Source organism: Neofelis nebulosa, chromosome 18 (assembly GCF_028018385.1).
Source record: "Neofelis nebulosa isolate mNeoNeb1 chromosome 18, mNeoNeb1.pri, whole genome shotgun sequence".
Classification (NCBI taxonomy): Eukaryota; Metazoa; Chordata; class Mammalia; order Carnivora; family Felidae; genus Neofelis; species Neofelis nebulosa.
In genome coordinates this window covers 5,266,423-5,289,151 of record NC_080799.1, presented here as the reverse complement: position 1 = coordinate 5,289,151, position 22,729 = coordinate 5,266,423, and the positions used below count along the sequence as shown (strand labels likewise).

At 46.0% G+C, this 22,729-nt stretch overlaps 1 protein-coding gene across 1 annotated transcript; it reads left to right on the top strand.

The window, feature by feature from the left end:
* Positions 1–13,311: 13,311 nt before the first annotated feature.
* Positions 13,312–17,167, top strand: LOC131501152 (oncomodulin). Its single transcript, XM_058710883.1, has 4 exons — positions 13,312–13,617; positions 14,314–14,446; positions 14,884–14,993; positions 16,887–17,167. Exons 1-4 carry the CDS (start codon positions 13,557–13,559, stop codon positions 16,910–16,912), a joined length of 330 nt encoding a protein of 109 aa, XP_058566866.1. The 5' UTR covers positions 13,312–13,556; the 3' UTR covers positions 16,913–17,167.
* Positions 17,168–22,729: the final 5,562 nt, after the last annotated feature.

Sequence of the window (22,729 nt, the reverse complement as noted above, 5' to 3'; positions counted from 1 at the left end):
TCATGTTTATGCACCTATTTGGTGGTTAAAAGTCTGTCTCCCCAACCAGCCACTGAGCTCTGGGAAGGGAGGCTCCTCGTCTGTGTTGTCTGCCCCTGCATCCCCACCGCTGAAAAAAAAAAAAAAAAAAGCGTGCTGTATGCAGTTGGCGCTCCGCAGATGAATTTAGAAGAATGAAATTTAGAAGAATGAATGCCAAATAGTTTGAAGACTCATTCTGCCCATCGAGTAGGGGAGTTTGATTTGGTCTTCATCGTGGTTTTTACTTCTTTTTGATTGTGTTAGAATACACAAAGCCACAAAATCTACCTTAGTGACCATTGCGAAGTGTGCAATAAGTACATTCCCACTGAGTGCAGCTGCCACAGCCATCCCGCCCCATAAGTCATTTGTCTCATAAATCTGATACTCTGTCCCCATTCAACACTAGCTCCCCAGTCTGGCGACGACCGTTCTATTCCACCGTCTGTCTTTATGATTTTGACTATTCTAAGTACCTCTTATAGGTAGAATCATACAATGTTTGTCTTTCAGTGCCTGGCTTATTTCACTTTGCATGACTTCCTCAAACTTCGTCAAAGCTGTAGCATGCTGCAGATTTTCTTTCTTTCTTTTTTTTTTTTAATGTTTATTTATTTTTTTGAAGGAGAGAGAGACAGAGCGTGAGCAGGGGAGGGGCTGAGAGAGAGGGAGACACAGAATCCGAAGCAGGCTCCAGGCTCTGAGCTGTCCGCACAGACCCTGACACGGGGCTCGGACTCACAAGCTGTGAGATCATGACCTGAGCCGAAGTCGGATGCCCAGTCGACTGAGCCCCCCAGGCACCCTGAATTTCCTTCCTTTTTAAGGCTGAATAATATTCCATTGTATAAATAGACCACATTTTGCTTATCCGTTCATTGGTTGATGGACGCTTGGGTTGCCTCCGTGTTTAACTTTTGTCAACATGGTGTGCAAACATCTGCTATGAACATAGGTGCATAAACATCTCTTTGAGACCTTCATCTTGGTTTTGGTCTGTCAGGAACTACCGGAACATGAAGTCACAGAAATGGGAAATTCATGGACGTTTAATTTCAGTTCAGAAAGTGTAACCTGCTTATTCCTAACGTCGGTTTAGAAGAGGGTCTTATGGCATGTTTTTAAACTTCATTCTGTAAATGGCCAAACATGCACGAAAGTAAAGAGAATAATCTAACTGCTGTGCACCCATCACCCATAATTATTTTTCTAGTAGTGTCCTATTCCCACTGCCCCTCCCCCCTTTTTTTGCTGGGCAGTAAAGCAAATCCAAGACAGAATATGTCATTTCACCTGTCAGCATGCATATAATGTCCTTCTAATAATACCCAATATCCCTAGAAGTCCCTGAATACAAATCACGAAACCTCAGTGTTATCTGTATGGAAAATTGCAGCCCTGAAATTTTGCACAAATCCATATAATATTCAGGAACAGCCCTTAAACTTCCCTGTAGTTATGGGATTAAATGGAAAGCAAAAAACCAGACAGCTCGACCATTATTAAAAGATTAGCGTATTTGCCTCGCATCTACATGTGTGTATTAATTTCATTTTCCCAAACTGAGTAAAAGAACTAAAGATTTCAGTATTTCCATTACCTATTTATTTACACTTATAACTGAACTCACTTTCTCTAAATGCGTAGGGTATGTGTTGTCCAAGTGTTCAGTTGTTCTCATTGGACTTCCACGGCACTGCTGAGTATGTTTGGTTTCCTGAATTTAATTTTCTTCTGTCGGCATCACCGTCTTTATTTGGGGAGCAACCGTGAATGGTTAGTAAAGTCTCAACTCCCTTAAGAAGCAAAACCAGCAAGAAAATTCACTGTGTCCCAGTTTTCTAGACAGCATACTGCAAGATCGCATCCGGGTGCTTAATAATTTAGCCTTTTGGACAAAGTTCTCGTTAGAATAGGTCAAAAACATGAATAATTCAGACATTTGCCCATCATACTGCTCAGTTGTGCTGATGCTGGCCAAAAAACACCTTCAGCACTTACAAAGAGGCTCTAGGTGACTAGATCAGGTGACTGGGTCACGATGACACCACATTTGGTTAATGGGAATCCCGGGTCAGATCCAGTTGGTATTAAACTACAGACAGAGCCTGTCTCATTCTGCAGGTCCTTGAAATCTTCAGTGTTTCCTGCAAGTGAGAGTTCCTGCTGGGACACGATGCTCTTTGTCTCTCGTTCTCCCTGTCTCTCCCTCTCTCCCTGTCTCTCTCTCCCGCCCTCTCTCTCCAACACATACCCAGGTCAGTCTTTCCTTCCTCAAACCTCAACACATCTTCGTTCTCAGCAGATGACTTGCTCTCTCCCTAGCTGAGAAAACAGAAGCCATCAGAAGAGAGCTTTACTGCCCTCCCCCAGCACCTGCCCGCCCCCTCCACCTGCCTTCCTGCCTCACCTTGAAGATGAACCAGGTGGCTCTCCAGGTGCATACCGGACCCCGTCCCCTCCCACCCAGTCACGGACATCTCTTCACTTACTGCCCCCTCCCTCTCCTCCATCACCGAATTTTCACCCAAACATGCTGTTAGTGATCTTATCTTAAAAGTTTTTTTTAATGTTTATTTCTTTTTGAGAGGGAGGGAGGGAGGGGCAGAGAGAGAGGGAGACCCAGAATCCGAAGCAGGCACCAGGCTCCGAGCTGTCAGCACAGAGCCCAACGTGGAGCTCGAACCCATGAACCGTGAGATCATGACCTGAGCCCAAGTTGGCCGCTTAACCACCCAGGCGCCCCTTGATCTTATCTTTAAAAGTAATTCTCTATATGGACGGCAGATAAGCTGTCTTATTCGGGTTGCTATAACAGAATGCCACAGACCGGGGGGCTTAAACAACAGAAACTCCTTTCTCCCGGTTGTGGAGGCCAGAAGTCCCAGATCAAGACGCGGGCAGACCTCGTGCCTGTGGAGAGCCCTCTTCCTGGACCGCAGCCAGTGCCTGCTCTCTGCACCCCTGCAAGGCAGAAGGGGGCAGGGGAGCGCTCTGGGGTCTCTTTTATAGGGCGTAACCCCAGTCATGGGGGCCCCACCCTCATGATCTCATCAATGGCCTCTTGAAGGCCCCACCTCCAAATACCGGCACATTTGGGGATTCAGTTTCGACATTTGAATTTGAGGAGAGAGACAAACATTCAGTCCGCAGTGTAAGCACATGAAAAGATGGGTAACGTCACTAGTTACTAGAGAGATGCAGATTCAAACCACAACAAGATGCCACTACGTGCCAAGGAGTGTGTCCCAAAGTAAAAAGACCAGCCACGGGGCACCTGGGTGGCTCAGTCAGTTGAGCATCTGACCCTTGATCTTGGCTCAGGCCATGATCTCGGGGTTTGTGAGTTCGAGCCCTGCTCAAGCTGCCCATGAGAGCAGGTGGGACCAGCCCCATGGCTCCCACACCTGAGGACTTCTCACCAAGAACTTCCTGAGTGCATTTCACCAAAAACCTGTCCTCGATGTTTTTGCCATCTGGCCAACTCTGTGGTTTATTTGGTCAATTTTTATTTTATCTTATCGATTGTTGACCAAGGGCAAAACAATATTAGGAGAGCCCCAAACTTCTCAGGCACGTATGAAATGTTAGAGGAGAAAAGAAACAAAATGCTTTAGAAGGCTGATTTTTTCATGAACAAGAAATGTGAGCATCTCCGTGTCAACTTACTGTTGGGCTGGAGGTAATGTTTAACGGAGACCGAGTGAGTTAATTAAAAAGAAATCGCAACTAAACCCAACATAATGAGAGAGGGGCCACGACTCTTCCTCCAGGGAACACACTCTTCTTATCCGTCTCTTTTTCCCTGTGATGCTCTGGGGAGCTTCCTTGGATTGGCCGGACATCGTCCCGGGGAATCAGGACTCCAGGAAAACAAGCCAATAAGACACTTCAAGGAGGGAGCATTGTCATCCAAAGGTGGTAGAGACCTCGGAGGTCAGAGTCAGGTTCAAATTGAGGAGACCGTTCTAAGCCTCAAGAGTCCCTTACATGTTCTTATCTAGACGTGGCCTTGAAAAGACAGACAATCAGAAGGCTTGGGAGCCCACCCTCCCCTGACTTTCCCAGCTGTCTGACCTTGGGGTAGTCACCCAAGCTCTTAGACCGTCAGCTTATTCCTTTACTTGGTACATTTTTAGGGAGTTCCTATTATGTGCCTGGTACTAAGAATGTTATCAGTTAACTGATTGGCTAACTAATTAAATAGCCATTAGTGGGGGCACCTGGGTGGCTCAGTCGGGTGAGCGGCTGACTTCGGTCCAGGTCTGATCTGATGATTTGTAGGTTCAAGCCCCGCCTTGGGTTCTGCGCTGACAGCTCAGAGCCTGGAGCCTGCTTTGGATTCTGTTTCCCTTTCTCTGCCCTTCCCTTGCTCGCACTCTGTCTCTGTCTCTGTTTCTGTCTCTCTCTCAAAAATAAATAAACATTAAAAAAAAAAAAAAGAAGGACTCAAAAATGTGCACTTTCTGCCTATACCTCTCCTCTGAGCTCCAGGGGCACACATCGAACTAGATGCCTCTACATGGATGTTTCCCTTCAACCTGGCCAAACTCCCACAGACCAAGCTGCCTCCCTGGGCACCCTGCCTCTGTGCAGGGTAACACCAGCACGCCTGGAGCCATCGCTGACGCCTGTGTCCCTCCCTGCCCCCAGCCACGACCAAATTCAGTCTGCTTAACGCCCTAATACCTCTCAAATCTACTCATTCCTCTTCAGTTCCACGACCGCCCCTGCTCCAAGCTTTCCTCTCTCCCCTGGACGACAATGGTCGTCTTCTCACTGGTCCCCAGTATCGCTCTGGCCCCTGCCAATCCTTCCCCACGCAGCAGCCAGAGGCACTGTTAGAAAATACAAATCTAATTCAGTCACTCCCTCCATAGAATCTTTCAGTGGATCCCTTTTGCTCTGAATGCCAACTTCTTAACATGGCCAACAAAGTCTTGCAAATAATTCCTCATTTTGTAAGTATTCATTCATTAGTGATCAGTGTGATTATATTTTGCAGGTCCAGGCATTGGGGTATGGACTTTTGAGGGATGTCCGTAGAAATTCTGCCAACTGCACCAACCACTGAACGTGACGTTAGATGAAATTAACTGGGCAATTACTCAATTTCTCATTGTTTAAAAGCCAGCATCTGGCACAATGTCTGGCGTGTAGAAGGCATCCAACAGACACTGGCTAAACAAATGAGTATTACAAGATACTTCGGGGAATGTACGTTAAAGAAAAAAATACCTAAGGATGGACTCACGGATTTTGCTATCGGGATGTTCATCCATGCACTTCTTTTTTTTTAATGTTTACTTTATTTTTTGAGAGAGAAAGAGAGAGAGTGCACAGGTAGAGACAGAGAGAGAGGGAGAGAGAGAATCCCAAGCAGGCTCTGCGCTGTGAGTGCAGAGCCCGATGTGGGACTCAAACTCGCAAACCGTGAGATCACAACTTGAGCTGAAGTCAGATGCTTAACCAACCGAGCCAACCAGGTGCTCCATGCACTTCTTATAATAGTAAAAATATGAAAAAACCTAGAGGTCCAATAATTGGGGTTGATGATATCAGAGCCCCCCCACCCCCCACCCCGTGCAGGAGAGTTATACACAGCCACTAAAAATCACGGTATATAGATTTATACTCATTGACAGGGGGAAATGTTTACAGTGCATTAAGTGAAAAAGCAAGTTGTTGAGGTCATGGCTCCATTTTAATGTTTAAAATATTTTTAAAAATCAATACATCTTAAAGGATCACTGAAATATTCACATTGTCATCGCTAGTGATGAATTACATTCATTTTTCTTCTCCCTTTCTCCTTCTCTTTCCCTTCTCCTTCCTTCTCTATCTTCCTTCTCCTTTCTTTCTTTCTTTCTTTCTTTCTTTCTTTCTTTCTTTCTTTCTTTCTTTCTTTCTTTCTTTCCTATGTTTTCTACCAAGAGCATGTTTTTAATAATACTTTCAAAATTAGTTAACCTTCACACACACACACACACACACACACACACACACACACACACACACACACATGCATGCACACGGGGTGGGGTGGGGGCGAGTGGCAAAGAGACAGAGAGATATATAAGCCAGGCTAGAGGCTTGTTCACTCATTTGCTGAATGTGTCCTAGCCTAGCCACATACTGTGTTAGTGTTCCCAATTTTAAGTGTATGTCTAGACACACATTACGCTTAAGTGAAGCTACTGTCTTGTTAAAGTGTGGTATCCTGTCCTGCCCTTACAAACTCTCCCTAAGGAAACCCACATGACTCCCTGGATCTGAAGTGAACCATCAAGGGCAATTGATAGGTGGGTATATATATATATGCTCAACTTCCCAAACAGCTGCCAGCTCCCCAACTTGAAATGATGCTTCAGGACCACCTATCGTGACCCTCTCCCAGGGCAGGGGGAGGTAAGGGAATGGATGGGGGTGATGATTCACCTATGCCAGAGAACCTGTCATTCTTTGTCTAGTGGGCTTGAAAGCAAACCTAAACCCTTTTCTTTCTAGGGGGAAGAAGCGGTTGTGGAAACCCAGAAGCCTGGCTGTCTTGGGAATTTTTCAGCTGACACCAAGGAAAATTCTAAGGATGAGTTCAGGCCCTGCCACTTAAGTAGCTAATTGACCTGGAGTGTCTCTTAACCTCCCCTTCTCCTCGTGGGGATAGTAATATTTCACAGAGTTGTTGGGACGACTAATGACGTGACATGATATTGGCAAACCAGGCAATGTTGAACAAACGTAAGTCATGAGCAGGGTCAGCTCTGTGGGTGCGATCTGCGCTTGGAAGGACCTTATGCTCGCTTTCTTTTTATTTTTTTTAAGTTTATTTATTTTGAGAGGTAGAGAGAAAGCACAAGTGGGGGAGGGGCAGAGAGAGAGAAGAGAGCAAAAATCCCAAGCAGGCTCCATACCAGCAGCCCCGACGTGGGGCTGGAACCCACGAACTGTGAGATCATGACCTGAGCGGAAGTCAGACGCTTAACCGATTGAGCCCCCCAGGCTCCCCAGGAAGGGCCCCACGCTTGATTTAATGCTCTGCTGCTGCCATATTGAAATTCTTAATTTGTGAACAAGGAGCCTTGCATTTTAAATTTTCTACCGGGTCCCACAGATTATGGAGCTGGTGTTGGTTACAGACCTCGTTTCGTGGCCACACCCACAGGAGGTCACAGGGATGCATCCTACCCAAGGTTTCATAAAAACTCTAAACCCAGTGGAGGTCAATCCTTACAGACCCAGACTGTGTCCTCTGAGAAACTACCATACCTCATTACTCATTTTGTTGTGAAACCTGCAAGCTGTCCTTTCCATTCACCCCTAAGACGTTGTGCGGTTTTTTTGTTAGCAAATAGCAGTATCTTCTCACTAAGGAGCTTATTCTAAGCTCCTGGGTGAAAACCTATTTAACAAATGTTTTCCAAGTCTCTTTGAGTGGGTAAAGGAAAGCCTTCACCAGAGAAACATCTCGCTTGTAAATAAACTCCAGCAACTAGATGTCTCCCCATATCACTGTGCAGATGCATCGGCGAGGTATTAAAATTCAGATTTGGGGGGGGGGGGGTTCTTACCTTGCCAGCCAGAAGTTGCTTTCCCGTGATCCTAGCTTTTTCATCCCTGACATTTAAGAATCTCAGCTCTTCGTGTTTTCAAATAATTTGCTGCAGTCTTATAAGACATTTGAGACTCTTTTGGAATAGGTGGGGAACAACAAAGCATGATGGATGGTTTTAACCGTACTGGCCATTATTTAAGTAAGACTTGAGACTCCCACCAGGTCCACCTTATGACTGTCATTGTCCCTCAGGGGAACCCAGGCCCTCTAGTCTCCACAGCTGGAGTCTTTGAGGCTAGTCAATGACAAGCCCTGGGGATTGAGGGTAAACAGGACACACCCAGTCCTTACCTTCCAGGAGCTTCTGTTTTGGGGGAGGAGATGGACACTGAGCAAGCAAAAGAAACCAGATCATGGTAAGTGCTCTGGAGAAAAAACACAAGGTGATGAGACTGATGGGCAGACAGGGAGGCCTCTCTGTGATGGGGCTGTAGGGGAGGAAGAAACTTTCCCTCTAATCTCTTAGGTTCTTGTACTGGGACATGCTAATTAAACCAACGAAAGACAGATTAACAGGAAAAAAAAGGCACAATATGATTTTACTTACATGGAGTTCGCAGCAAAGAGGCAAAACTCGAAAGAACAACTAGTCCTAGGAGCTTATATATTTTAGAGCGATAAATTTTGGAGAAGTGGCTAAACCAAGGAAAGGGGATTCGGGCTCCTGGGAGTGATAAACCATGGGGAAGTGACTAGGAAATACATGGGGGACTAATGGAAGAGAAGGGGTATTTTAGAAAGGTCTAGTTTATGCAGACTTCTCCCGGCATCAACTCTCCATCCCCAGCGATGTGTTGCTCTCTGTTCCTGGTACAGGGAAGGAACTTTCCTCTCGGGAAATTTATGCCCTACTTTTAGACAGATAAGCAGAGATCAGAGACCTCCTCTTGTGTTCATTGTTCCTCAACTGCCTTCGGCTCAAAATAGTTCAAGCGGCATATTTTGGGGTGGCAGAGTCTGATCCCCTTAGGGCCAGAATGGCTTCTCTTTCTGAGTTGTGAGGTCATTTCCCTCAGTCACAGGGCACAGTCACCTAATGGTTCCTGTTAAGCTTCTCTTTCTCAGCCCTGCTATGGACACAGGAGGTACCACAGCTGAGTGTCTGGGCCTCACTCACTGACGTCCCGAAAGCCCTGTGATCAATCAGCCCAAAGGACAGAGAGAGGTCACAGCTGGTTAATGCCTGGTCCCACAGCCTTCACCTGCCGCACTTAAGGGCCAAGGTCACAGAGCAGGACCCTCCACTCTTCCATGCTCAACCATTTATTAAAAGTCAACTTTTGGGGCGCCTGGTGACTCAATCAATTAAGCGTCCAACTTTGGCTCAAGTCATGATCTCATGGTTCATGAGTTTGAGCCCCACGTTGGAGTCTGTGCTGACAGCTCAGAGCCTGGAACCTGCTTCAGATCTGTGCCTCCCTCTCTCTCTCTGCCCCTCCCTCCCTCACTCTGTCTCTCTGTCTCTCTCTCTCAAAAAATATAAAATAAACATTAAAAAAAATTTGTTTTAAGTCAACTTTCTGTGGAAGTAAAACACCCACACAGAAAATACTAAATTTTCATAAAAATGTAACCAGCACCAGGGCACCTGGGTGGCTCGGTCGGATAAGCATCGGACTTTGGCTCAGGTCGTGATCTCATGGTTCATGAGTTCGGTCCCTGCATTGGGCTCTGCCCTGGCAGTGTAGAGCCTGCTTGGGATTCTCTCTCTCTCTCTCTCTCTCTCTCTCTCTCTCTCTCTGCCCTCCCCCCACTCTCTCTCTCAAAATAAATCAAATCAATAAACTTAACAATAAATAAATAAAACAATATCAACACAGCAGAACCTCCTCACCCCCATTCCCTGCCCTCCCCTCAAGGGTAACTACTGTCCCTTCTGGCACCTTAGATGAGCTTTACCCAGAATATCTTTGTTTTGAAAAGGCTGTAAAGCAAATAACAGCAACAATGGCCACCATTTATTGTTGGCTAACTCTGTGCCTGGCCCAATGTCAAGTGTTTCACCTGTATTCCCTGTCATTAATCCTATAGAGTAGGTTGTATTATTTTTATTTATTTTTTTAAAATTTATTTTGAGGGGGGGAGAGGCAGAGAGAGACAGGGAGCCAGACTCCAAAGCAGGCTCCACACTGTCAGTGCAGAGCCCAACACAGGGCTTGAACTCATGAACCAACTCATGAACCATGGGATTGTGACCTGGGCTGAAACCAAGAGTCAGACACTTAACCGACTGAGCTACCTGGGCGCCCCCAGCTTCCTTCGTTTTAATTTTTGCTTCCAACTTAGGACCGACCAGAGGAAGCCAAGTATGTCCGCTTACACCGTCATATAGGATGGTCAGCTTTCCCAGGCCAACAGCCTCCTCTCAGGACATATGTGAACCCTCTCTTTTTTCCACTATAAAGCTTTCCCACTCCTCTGCCTGCCTTTGAGTCTCTGCCGAATTCAAGGGCTCACTCCCTTGCTCAGGGAGGCTCTGGATTAATAGCCTTTGCCTGTTCTCATTTGTTGGTCTTCACTTGCATCCACACTGGGGATACAGAGTTGAGCAAACACAGACCTTCAACCTGACGAACTGCATGATCATGACCTGAGCTAAAACCAAGAGTCAGACACTCAACCAACTGAGCCACCCAGGTGCCCCAAAACTCTGCCCCCATTAAACATCTACCCCCTCTCCCCTCTCCCTCACTCTCTGGTACCCACCATTCTTTCTGTCCCTGTGTATTTAATGACTCGAGGGACTTCATAAAAAGGGAGCCATACAATATTTGTTCTTTTGCATGAACCAACGTTTTGACCCCCAGATTGCACACACTGGAATTCTCATATAATCGTGGCTGCCTCGTTGATTCAGAGGATATGTTTACTGGGTCTTTCTTATCTTTACTCCCTATCAGAAAAGTAGCATGAAAATCTAAAGTGTCTTGGTTTAACCTATATGCTATTTTCATTTAAATAGGAAGATTTTTAAAAATGTTTTTTTATCTCTATGGACAATTGTAAGCCCTTCCACGGAAAGAAACGACTCAGCGAGTTTCTATGGCAACTTAATGTCAGCAACCTACATTCTTGAGACTGATTTTCAGAAACTGCTTTCTTAGGGCTGGGCAAGTTGATGCTGGCTGGTAATCCTGTTTTCAAGCTCTTTTTTGCCGATTTCATTTATCCATTCATCAAATAATTACTGAGCACCTAACTACGTCAGGGACTGTACCAGGCATTGGGGCATATCATGTGGGCAAGACAGAAATAGTGCTGACTTGATGTTTGGTAATTTAAGAAATGCTGTGGGTGTTCCTGAGAGAAAGTTCTCATTGACGACACCAGCAATGCTGGGAGTATGTAGGGGGGGTGTATTTAGGGACAAACTAAAGGTGACCATCCTGACGGTATTTCCCAGGAAAGAGTCTAACGATCCTGAACTGTCTTCTTCGAAGCCACTGACTATTTCTGATTGCAACATGGGATTGGTTTTTGACTTTAAAAAAAACTTGAATTCAGGGGTGCCTGGGTGGCTCAGTCAGTTGAGCATCTTGACTCTTGATTTCAGCTCAAGTCAAGATCCCAGGCCCGTGGGATCAAGCCCCATGTCAGGCTCCTAGCTGAGCGTGGAGTCTGCTTGAGATTCTCTTTCTCCCTCTGCCCCTCTCCCCCACTCATGTACTCTAAAATAAAAATTTTTACTTAAAAAAAAATTTGAATTCAGGGGCGCCTGGGTGGCTCAGTCAGTTGAGTGCCCAACTTCGGCTCAGGTCATGATCTCGTGGTTTGTGGGTTCGAGCCCCACCTCGGGCTCTGTTCTGACAGCTCGGAGCCTGGAGCCTGCTTCGGATTCTGTGTCTCCCTCTCTCTCTGCCCCTCCCCCGCTCGCACTCTGTCTCTCTCTGTTCTCCAAAATGAATAAATGTTAAAAAAAAATTTTTTTTAATTTGAATTCAGCCTTCAAACATAAGGAAATCCTGGCATATGTCACTACAGGGATGAACCCATGGATGAAACTTGAGGATATTATGCTAAGGAAATAAGCCAGTCACAAAAAGACAAATGAGGCAAGATCCCACTTACAAGAGGTGTCTAAAGTAGTCTAACTCCCAGAGACAGGAAGGAGAGTGGTGGTTGCCAGGGTGTTGGGACGGGGAAGGGGGGCTTTTTGTTCATTGGGCACAGAGGTCAGTTTTACAGGAGGAAAAAGTTCTAGAGATCTCTTGTACAACCATGACCATATAGTTAACACTACTCTACTGTACATATCCTTAAAAACAGCTCAAAGGGCAAATATTATATTACGTATTTTTTACCACGATTAAAGAAAAGAGTCTAACACAGTGCTGGCTACATAGGGATTCAACAAAAAAAACAAAAAAAAGCAGGGGCGCCTGGGTGGCTCAGTCGGTTGAGTGTCCGACTTTGGCTCAGGCCACGATCTCACGGTTCGTGAGTTCGAGCCCCACATCAGGCTCTGTGCTGACAGCTCAGAGCCTGGAGCCTGCTTCAGATTCTGTGTCTCCCTCTCTCTCTCTGCCCCTCCCCTGCTCATGCTCTGTCCCTCTCTCTCAAAAATAAAATAAACATTAAAAAAAAACAAAACAAAAAGCAAAAAAACCTTGAGGGAGGTCTCAAATGCCCCGTTTTTCCTGCAATTTTAGATCTGGGGTTTGGGAATGGTTGGGTGCTTTCCTCCATTTTGCCTTTTTAGTGTGTGCAATGTAGGAGAGCGCTGGGAAATATCAGAGTCAAGACTTTTTTGGAAAGTCGTCCATCCAGTGCCATTTGCTGTGATGGACGAGTCTACTGTGTCCATCTGACCCTGACTTTGGGTCAACCCTGGACCGAAGTCAGCCTCGCACATCCACAGCCTCAGAGGTTAAGAGCAGACCTGCCTCAAACGGCAGCCACTGTCACCTGGGGAGCCCTTTCCAGTTTACAGAGCGCCTCCGTTTGTGTTCACCTCGTTTCAGCCACTGTGTCCTCTTTGCCAGGCTTCTGGCGTCTTCTCCACACCGCCAGTGGGGTTCGTTTGCAGAACTGAAACCCTAGTTAAGGTTTGTTGAGGTTTGTTCTTCAATATTGGCTGTTCCCACCCACATTCCCTTGTGATATAAATAGAAAAAAAAAGAGGTTTAATTAGTAAGGCAAGACATTTGAGCTACGTCTACTTGATCCTTGAAAAGGAAATCTAAGAGGTTCTTACTATCACTTTTTCAATCCTATATAAGATAGGTCAGTAAGGCAGCAAAAGCGCATCTGTTTTTTGCTCCTTCGACTCTTTTCCCTGATTCTTCTTGGGGGAAAGTCTAAAACGGTAAGTAGCTGGTGGACCTTCGAGACCCCAGGCTTTTCTTTCCTAATGCGTTCCTATTAGGCTGGTGCAGGCTGTGCTCAGATGTCTCTTTCCCGTGGGCTTGACTCCTGGAAGGATTTTGACCTCTGGCAGTTGGCTTTTTCGTGACTCTGATTGGCATCCTTCGGGATAGATAGCATCTTTTCCACCAAAGGTCTCCAAGGAGGCCAAGCTGTGAGAGGAATTGGTAGCACTGTATTTGCAGGCTGGTCTAGGAAACTGCCACTGCCTTTGTAATGTGATTTACTTCTGAACGTTTTGTAGATGGCTACGTGAATGGTTGATAGTGCAAATACAGTTTTTACAAGAAAACGGGATCAAGTCATTCTTTAAGTTGTATTTTTTAAAATTTTGTCTTTGAAGAACATTCAGGAGACAAAGGGGGCTGGGAGCCTTCCCGCTTATGGTTTTTATGTGGGTGTTCTGTCCCATCACTTAATACAACGGCACGCTTATCACATTTTAAACCTTCCCCACAAAGACAGTTTCAGGGGCCTGGGAAGGGGTCGTGCTCCTGGACGTGCGTGTTCCCGCTTGCCATTTACCACATCTCATGTGTTCTGTGTGAACAGGTGGAAAATGAGCATCACAGACGTCCTTAGTGCCGACGACATTGCCGCAGCCCTGCAGGAGTGCCAAGGTAAAAGGAGAGTGAGGCAGGGGTGCGTATTTCCCACGTAGTCACGCCTCCAGCAAAGCCACGGAAATTAAAAATGTGAACATTTGAAAATTCGTGGGATCAGAGACTAAAACGGTCCTCAACCAAAGAACTAAAATTATAGAGATACGAGAGCTGAGCATGTGGTTACATTTCCGTAAGGCCAAAGGAATGTACTAAAAGTGAAAAAAAAAAAAAAAAAAAAAAAAAAAAAGGAAGAAGCCTGTGGATGCCTGATGGAACCCAGTGACTGCGTTTCGCCCCACCAGTTGGACCAGTGCCTCTTGGCCACACAGCCTGTAGAATGGGGGGGGGGGGGGTGGCCCAGAGGAGAGGGACAAGAGATGGGTAAAAGCAAGTGGACAGGTAAGGTGGGGAGGGACACAGGAGATGCCATCACCAAGCTGCCCAGTCTTGGCTGCCTCGAAATCTTGCACCAGTCATAGCCCCCTCTTTGTCTTTGTTTTTTTATCTATTTGTTTGTTTGTTCCAAGTCTTTATTTAAATTCTAGTCAGTTAACATAGGCTTTGTCTTTTGGTAAAAGTTGAGAGCAGAGCGTCCTTGTAGCTCAATGGTGGCCCGAGGAGGGTTTTTGATGACCTATGTTTTCAGCACCTTGGCCCCAATACGGAAGGTGATCCGGTGAGCCTGAGAATAACCCTCTCTCTGTTCTTCAGACCCAGATACTTTTGAACCCCAAAAATTCTTCCAGACATCGGGCCTCTCCAAGATGTCGGCCAGTCAGGTGAAGGATGTTTTTCGGTTCATAGACAATGATCAGAGTGGGTATCTGGATGAAGAAGAGCTTAAGTAAGTTTTACCCTAAAGAGAGAGAGAGAGAGTGGTGTGTGTGTGTGTGTGTGTGTGTGTGCACGCGCGCGCAGGGGAGGGGCAGAGAAAGAGGGAGGGAGAGAGAACCCCAAGCGAGCTCCATACTGTCAACACACAACCCAACGAGGGGCTCGAACTCATGAACCCATGAGACTGTGACCTGAGCCGAAATCAAGAGTCAGATGCTTAACCAACTGAGCCCCCCAGGCGCCCCTGGAAAGAAGAAGAAGAAAGAAAAACTTTTAAAAACAAAATGCCCACTGTTAGTTTCTACAAGGAAGGCGAGTTTGACTTGCAAAGACCTTCGAATATGGCAGTTGCTGGGAACGGATGATTTGCTTCAAGAGGAAAAGAGAGGATTAGCACAGACGTGTGTGGTCTTTCAGAAAAGTTCCATAATCTTTATTGCCCTGCAGGTTTTTCCTCCAGAAGTTTGAGAGCAGTGCTAGAGAGCTGACAGAGTCAGAAACCAAGTCCTTGATGGCGGCTGCAGATAATGACGGTGACGGGAAAATCGGGGCTGACGGTATGTTCACACCTGTACACGGCACAAAAGAATTAGCTCCTGAAGCAACCCGGGGGATTGGGCCATGAGATAGGGCAGATGTGGTTAGTTAAAATCTCTCTTTCTTAACCTTGCTGCGCTTCAGTCTTGTCATCTGTAAAATGGGCCTAATGCGAGGATACAAATGATATATGCAGAGACTAGCGTGATGCCTGGGGATGTATCGTAGAAGCTGGTCCTGTGAGTCACTCACTCTCTATGACCCAAAAAATAGCCTTCACTTGACCAGGGGACTAGCTATTGCCTGGCTAATGATTTGCAAGATGCCCAATGCAAATTGGAAATAATATAAGGAATTGCCACTGCTGGCATTTGAGCCCCTCTGAATAAGGGAAGGATTGACATTCTCAAGTGTGTCTCATGTCAAAATGTCTATTTTTTTAATGTTTATTTAGTTAGTTTTAATGTTTAGTTATTATTAAGAGACAGAGAAAGAGCATGAGCATGGGAGGGGCAGAGAGAGAGGGAGACACAGAATCTGAAACAGGCTCCAGGCTCTGAGCTGTCAGCACAGAGCCTGACACGGGGCTCGGACTCACAAACCGCAAGATCATGACCTGAGCTGACGTCGGACGCTGAACCGACTGAGCCACTCAGGCACCCCCAAAATGTCTATTGACTTGCATAGGAAAGCCTCTTAGCTTTCAAGGGGTTAAACAAACACATTTTCTTGGACAGTAGCCCAAGTGGACAATAGTAGAGAATAGATCAAACGTCATGTACGGGGTTTTCTGTGTGCAGAGCCCTATATTCAGAGTTTAGTATAACTACATGGCTGGAGGATTATTTTAATCCGATTCAGTCATGTTGCTTACACGCTTCTTAGCTACACTGTGCATGCCAACTCGGGAGAATTTATGCCTGGTCTTTATGGCGGTACTAATTGGAAATTAAAAATTCTCATTTTAAAATCCTGTCCAAATGATACCACTGTAACTTACTATGCAGGAGTTAGTGTAGCTTCTATAGATAGTTCAGAACAAGAGTTTAGGTAAAAGAAGATGGATTTATTTAAATCTAACCACGGAAAAATTCCAAATAGGCGAAGCGTACCAAGAACTATAAAGCAAATCTCCGGTTTTCGACTCCAATCAGTAGCAGCGACTCATCATTATTGTTACCATCATCATTGTCGTCTTTTAGTAACATAAGCTCTTGAGGGTAAGGTTAGGGTTCAACCGAGAAAAGGGAGAAAAGGGAGTTCAAAGGCCCACTCTATGAATTGCTTCCTACGTCTGCAGAAAGGAGGAAGAAAAGGAAGAAAACTCTCCTTCTCTATCTTAAAGTAGCCAGACAGAAAGTTGAGCGGCCCCGGATTGCGACAGGCCATTATACCAAATCCATGCATTGTCAGAGAGAAATGGCTGGGCTGACAAATTCTTTTCTTTTTTTTTTTTCAAGTTAACTTATTTATTTTGAGAGAGACAAAGCCAGCACAAGCAGGGGAGGGGCAGAGAGAGAGGGAGAATCTCAAGCAGGCTCCACACTGTCAGCTCAGAGCAGGATGTGGGACTCGAACCCGTGAAACGGTGAGATCATGACCTGAGCCAAAATCAAGAGTCGGATGTTTAATCGGCTGTGCCACCCAGGTGCCCCTGGGCTGACAAGTTCTCATACGAGGGGCTCTGCTGCAGAGCTAAAGATGTTTGTTAGATTATGCAGGAAGATGGGACGCTCTAGACCTCCTGCACCTGCAGTTAGTGACACGTTTTCCCCCCTCCTTTTGTGCCCTTGAGAGGGGTGCCAAGCCCACCATCTGACAACCTCGTCTTCTGAGCTCTCACTGGCCACATGGCCTGTCTGTAAAATACCAAGCCATCTCCACTGACGTTTTCTCACCCTCTTCTGTTCTAGAATTCCAGGAAATGGTGCATTCTTAAAAGCCGCAGGCTGTGGAGATAGAGACAATCAGCCAGAAGGCCTCCAAAGCCCCTAGAAATGGGAAACCCACTACCTGCCCCTAATTTATGTATTCATTCCCCCGGATGTGCTTCTTCAATTTGCCCCCTGTTTTAGCGAGGTAACAAGGCAGTCACTCGTGAATTTTCGGTGGTCAGTACGCCCTGATGACTCCTGTAAGGCCCTTGGCAGACGATGCCTTTAAAATTCACCCAATAAAGATACGTTTCTCATCATCTCCTGGTGTGTGGGTGTGTGTGTGTGTGGTGGGTTTTTTTGTTTTTTTTGTGGTTTTTTTGTTTTGTGTTATTTTTTTTGTTTTTTCTCAGCAAGGTAGGGGGATGAAAACAATCTGGGGACCGAGGCTTTTAGAAAGATTTCTGGTCCCATCAAGCCCTCAGCAAGTCACAATGGAGTGTACCAGCCATCAGAGAAAACAGGTTGGGTGGCAGGGGCGGGGCGGGGGGGGCGGAGTCACAAATGGCACTGTCAGGGCAGGATTTGGGTCAGGGAGTTATCAGAGTCTGAAATTAATATGAAGAGATTTATAAAGAGTGTAAAATCACTCTTATATGTTTTCTGCTGCTGGGTGTTAGATCACCATAAGACAGCCTTAAAAGCAAACAGGACAGGGGCGCCTGGGTGGCACAGCCGGTTAAGCGTCCGACTTCAGCCAGGTCACGATCTCGCGGTCCGTGAGTTCGAGCCCCGCGTCGGGCTCTGGGCTGATGGCTCGGAGCCTGGAGCCTGCTTCCGATTCTGTGTCTCCCTCTCTCTCTGCCCCTCCCCCGTTCATGCTCTGTCTCTCTCTGTCCCAAAAATAAATAAAAAACGTTGAAAAAAAAATTAAAAAAAAAAAAAGCAAACAGGACAGGACAGAAAACCAGTGTGCGACTGCAGTGGCCCCAAAGCCAAGGAGACTTGCTGAGCCGGTGGGCGCAAGCAGACCGGTTTTCAAGCCTGCCTTTGTCTGTTTGTTTGTTCTTAGAAAAGCAAGGTATCTGAGACCCGCCTGCTCTGACCCAAGCCCCCTGCCACCTGCTCCTTGTCTTTCTCAGTCACTACTTTCCTGGCTGACCCTGGGAGCTGAGGACTTCAAGACGGGGGAGCTGAGGCATTTTCCTGGGAGCCTGCTGAAAGGCTCCCACTTTTCACTGCACCCCCCAAGCTCATGAGGCCCTGGGCTCTCCTGGATTGCTTCCATCACACCACGTAGCTTAGCGAGTTTTGAATCCGTTTTTTCAAGGGCCGCATTAGGGCAGCTTTTCAAAGTGTGAGGTGTATACGAGGGGGCCTCTAGGTGACTTGAGGGGGCCAGGGATCAACATTTGTATTTTCATAACTACGTATTTATTTTCATATGCATTCGGAAAAAAATTCAACCAGCACAAGCACGTGATTTCTATAGCGCTGCGTTAGACTGAGGCTAAAGGGAACATCAGAGATTTCAAAGTGCATCAATTGGAAGAACAATCAAGGAATATTAGAGGTGGTATCTTGAGGGACAAAGCCCTTAAATGGCACTCCCGTTCCCTCTTCACGCCCCAGTCTTCCTGGCAGGAATCTGGCGGGTGAGGCTCTCCCCACCTCAGCTTCCCCTCCGTGTGTGCAAATGTCTCCCAGGTGCATCGGGGAATCGCTCAAAAGAGAGACATCAAGAGGGCCTTTTCGACCAATACTGATAAACCTCGGAGCTTTGATTCTTCAAACGATCCACATGGTGCCTTCGTCTCCATGAGGCACCTTCTTTTATTTCACTTGGCTCCATTAGCTTTTCCCAGCTAATGGTTCTCTATCCCAGCTACAACTCTAAATACCTCAGAGTGAGCCTGCGACACTCTTCCAGGAGGCTCTGGCCACCATACGCCTCCGAGAAGCCAGGTACATGATGATGCTTTATAGTTTTTTTTTTTTAATGTTTTTTTATTTATTTTTAGGACAGACAGAGACAGAGCATGAACGGGGGAGGGGCAGAGGGGGAGGGGCAGAGAGAGAGGGAGACACAGAATCGGAAACAGGCTCCAGGCTCTGAGCCATCAGCCCAGAGCCTGACGCGGGGCTCGAACTCACGGACCGCGAGATCGTGACCTGGCTGAAGTCGGACGCTTAACCGACTGCGCCACCCAGGCACCCCAATAACTGAGCACTTTTTTTTTTTTTTTAATTTTTTTTTTCAATGTTTTTTATTTATTTTTGGGACAGAGAGAGACAGAGCATGAACGGGGGAGGGGCAGAGAGAGAGGGAGACACAGAATCGGAAACAGGCTCCAGGCTCCGAGCCATCAGCCCAGAGCCCGACGCGGGGCTCGAACTCACGGACCGCGAGATCGTGACCTGGCTGAAGTCGGACGCTTAACCGACGGCGCCACCCAGGCGCCCCACATGATGATGCTTTAAAATAAAGGTTATGAGCTATTAGTTGACTAAGCAACCCATCACCTGCTGGAGCTGCGAAGGCAACATCACCCTAATCTCGGTGAAGATCGTGGGTTTCTCTTATTTCTTTTCTCTCCCTCAGGAGGGCGTCTGTCTAGGGATAATGACTGGAGGGGTTATATGGAGCACCCAGGGGCCACTGCGCACTGGGTCATGATGATATCCTGCCTTGGGGAAGATACTCAGAAGATGGATGTCTATGGAAGGAAAATTGCCACACATTTTCCACGGATAGAATTATGGTTGGTTATTCATGAATTTTATTCACTCAACTGTTTCAAAGTGACAAGTCCAATTATGCTTGCCCAATGCAGATACATTGCTCTTCCCTTGTTCCGACTCAGTTTTAGGAGCTTAATTTCAGAGTCTCCACCAAATAGATAATAAGTAGCAATCATAAGGAGCCATCTCTCTGTATTTAACAACCAAAAAGTGTTGGGTGGTATGCTTAAATAAAACAATCTTGTCTTTACTCATATCAATTTTTAATTATGTTGTTTGGATTTTGATTAATTACATTGTTGGGAGGAGGAACTCCATCTCTGAATTCAGGTAACAACTCTGGGCATTTGAATGTATTTGTTAATTAGTGAGTTTTATTTTCTGAGTTAAAAATTTTTTTTAATTTTTATTTATTTTTGAGAGAGAGAGAGAGAGAGAGACAGAGAGAGAGACAGAGCGTGAGCGGGGGAGTGGCAGAGAGAGAGAGAAACAGAGAGACACAGAATCAGAAGCAGGCTCCAGGCTCTGAGCTGTCAGCACGGAGCCCGATGTGGGGCTCGAACCCACAAACTGTGAGATCATGACCCGAGCCGAAGTCAGATGCCCAACTGACTGAGCCACCAGGCACCCCCAAAGCAATTCATTTTAAAATGAGTCATATTTAATATGCACCTCACCAAAGAGAGAAACGGTACATAGCAAAATGTTAACACTGGTTATCTCCAGCTGGAAGGATTATACAACAATGCGATAAGACTGAAGCCTTTTAAGAAATGGAGCATAGTAACTAGAGAAATGAAAAACAGATGTAGAATTCACCCAATTTTTGTCACTGAGCCAAAGTAACAAATTTTGATTTTAAAAAACTTTCACGCCAAAGATGTACCCCACACGCGAATGAATGAAAGCCCTGCATACTATTCTGTTCCTGAAATTTCTACTCATTCCTTTGGACTCATTTGTATTTTTACATACTGAGGAAAGATTTTAAATATAACATACCCGGAGTCGAATCAAAAGTGGAAAAAAAAATCCTAAAATTGTAACAATCCAGAAAAGAAATTGACAAGTACGTAAAAAACTATTTTTGTGCTTGCTTTCTTGATTTTTAACTAATTTGCAGATGACCACCAACCTACCTCAAGAGAGTAGTAGGATGATGTATTTCAACTTTGAAATGAGTGCATGATAGGTTACAGAAGACTGTTTTCCTAATTGCTTCTAAAATAGGGCTGCGAAAGTGGTTTTAATTTGGACTTTTTTTTTTTTTAATGTTTACTCATTTTTGAGAGACAGAGACAGAGCACGAGTGGGGGAGGGGCAGAGAGAGAGGGAGACAGAATTCGAAGCAGGCTCCAGGCTCCAAGCTGTCAGCACAGAGCCTGATGCGGGGCTTGAACTCACGAACCTCCAGATGGCCAGAGTCCGTCACCCAACTGACTGAGCCGCCCAGGTGCTCCTATTTTGGATTACTTTTAACTGTAATTTTGACTTACAGTTTGGTGGCGTAGTTTATCATTTAATGGAACATGATCTGAAAGCCAGTCCCCTGAATGTGCTTAACTGTTGAGGCTAACAATAAAGAATTGCCAAAACACTTCAAACATTATTGGGTGTTTTGCTGCAGCATCTGGACATTACAAAATATATTAATTTTTAAGTATACAGGTTTTCACCAAAGTTATCCCCAGCTCAGAAACAAAGCCTAGGAAAACAGCAAGGATGTGAAGGCATCGTCTGTTTGTTCAGGTTTGCAAAGCACAGAGTTCATTCTGTGTGATGATGCAGTTTGCTTTTGTGTAATGAGTACTCGGGAATCCATTTTCAAGCAAAAACCTATCTTATATCTCTCCTGCTAATGTGAAGGCATAGGATTACTTTGCAAACACTTAAGACAACAGATGAAATTGGAATCGCCAGGCTCGTTTCCACCTGGCCTGTTAACTTAGTCACTGGGAGGATTACTCTTCTTACATGAGGTTTAAACCGGCTTCAAAAAGAGTCTGCTTTTCCCGGTAAGGAGTAGATTCTGAATCCCTAGGAGTGCTACAATGAAGGTAAATAAATGGATTCACATCCTTAAATTATTTTTAAGTTGTGAAATATTTCAAACACGAAGATGGGAATACGCGACAACATGACCCACCTGTGCGCCTCCCCCCTCCCTCGCTTTTTCAAGCGAAGAGGCAGCCATAGTATTTAGGCTCCAGAAGTCAGTATGGGTGGTCATTTATCCGCTGGCTCCTCTCCGTGGTGTGGGGTCTTCCTTTAGCTCCCAGCTCCGGGGGTGTCTTTCCTGCTGTGACAAACTTTACGAGCTTTTCCTGGAGGAGCCCCCCCACCCGCCAGGCATCCGAGCCGGAGGGAGGGAGAGAATGATGCAAGTTCCAGTCTGATCTCTCGGGGGCCAGCTTGTCCTCGCTCTCCCCCATTCTCCCTACCCAGCTTCCTGGCTGCAGACTCCAAACTTCAGCATCCACGGAGGCAGTCGCCTTACAGAGACCGTTTAACCGGCTCTCGCTAGCACCTGTAGAAGAGACAGGCCTATACAGGTAGTTCCTGCTCCTCAAAAGTTCAAGTTACGCCGCCTCACTTTTACAATAAGACCTGCATTAGTACGTGGTTTCACTAAGTGAAAGAAAGCCAAAGTCGCTTTCGCTTTGACAAAGAAAGGGGAAACCCAAAAAGAGCGTTCTGCGTTGGTTTTGCCGAGAGAGCTATTACAGAGGCAGGACGGATCTTCTGTATACTTCAGCTCAAAGTCTGGACCCTTTAGCAGCCTCTCCCCGTATCCCTCGCTCCCTAATCCCTGGCTACCACCGTTCTACTCCCTTTCTATGAGGTTTTGTTTGTTTTCTAAGATTCCATATGTAAACGATGGCATGCAGTATTTGGTTTATTTCACTTAGCATCATGCCCTTCTGGTTCATCCATGTTGTCCTAAACCACAGGATTTCCTTTCTTTCTCACGGTGGAATAATGTTCTATCGTATACACTTGTGCCACATTTTGTCTATTCATTCTTCCGTTGGGTTGTTTCTCTACCTTGGCTATTGAGAATAATGTCACAATGAAGACGGAGTGTAGAGATCTCTAGATAAGGATTTCATTTCCCCTGGATATGTTCCCAGAAGTGGGAT

What these genes read in the sequence shown, in the direction of transcription:
- LOC131501152 (XM_058710883.1), top strand. Translation starts at nt 13,557, where the DNA reads ATGAGCATCACAGACGTCCTTAGTGCCGACGACATTGCCGCAGCCCTG. An exon ending in AGCCCTGCAGGAGTGCCAAG is followed by an intron (nt 13,618 to 14,313) that starts GTAAAAGGAGAG and finishes TCTGTTCTTCAG; the next exon opens with ACCCAGATACTTTTGAACCC. An exon ending in CTGGATGAAGAAGAGCTTAA is followed by an intron (nt 14,447 to 14,883) that starts GTAAGTTTTACC and finishes ATTGCCCTGCAG; the next exon opens with GTTTTTCCTCCAGAAGTTTG.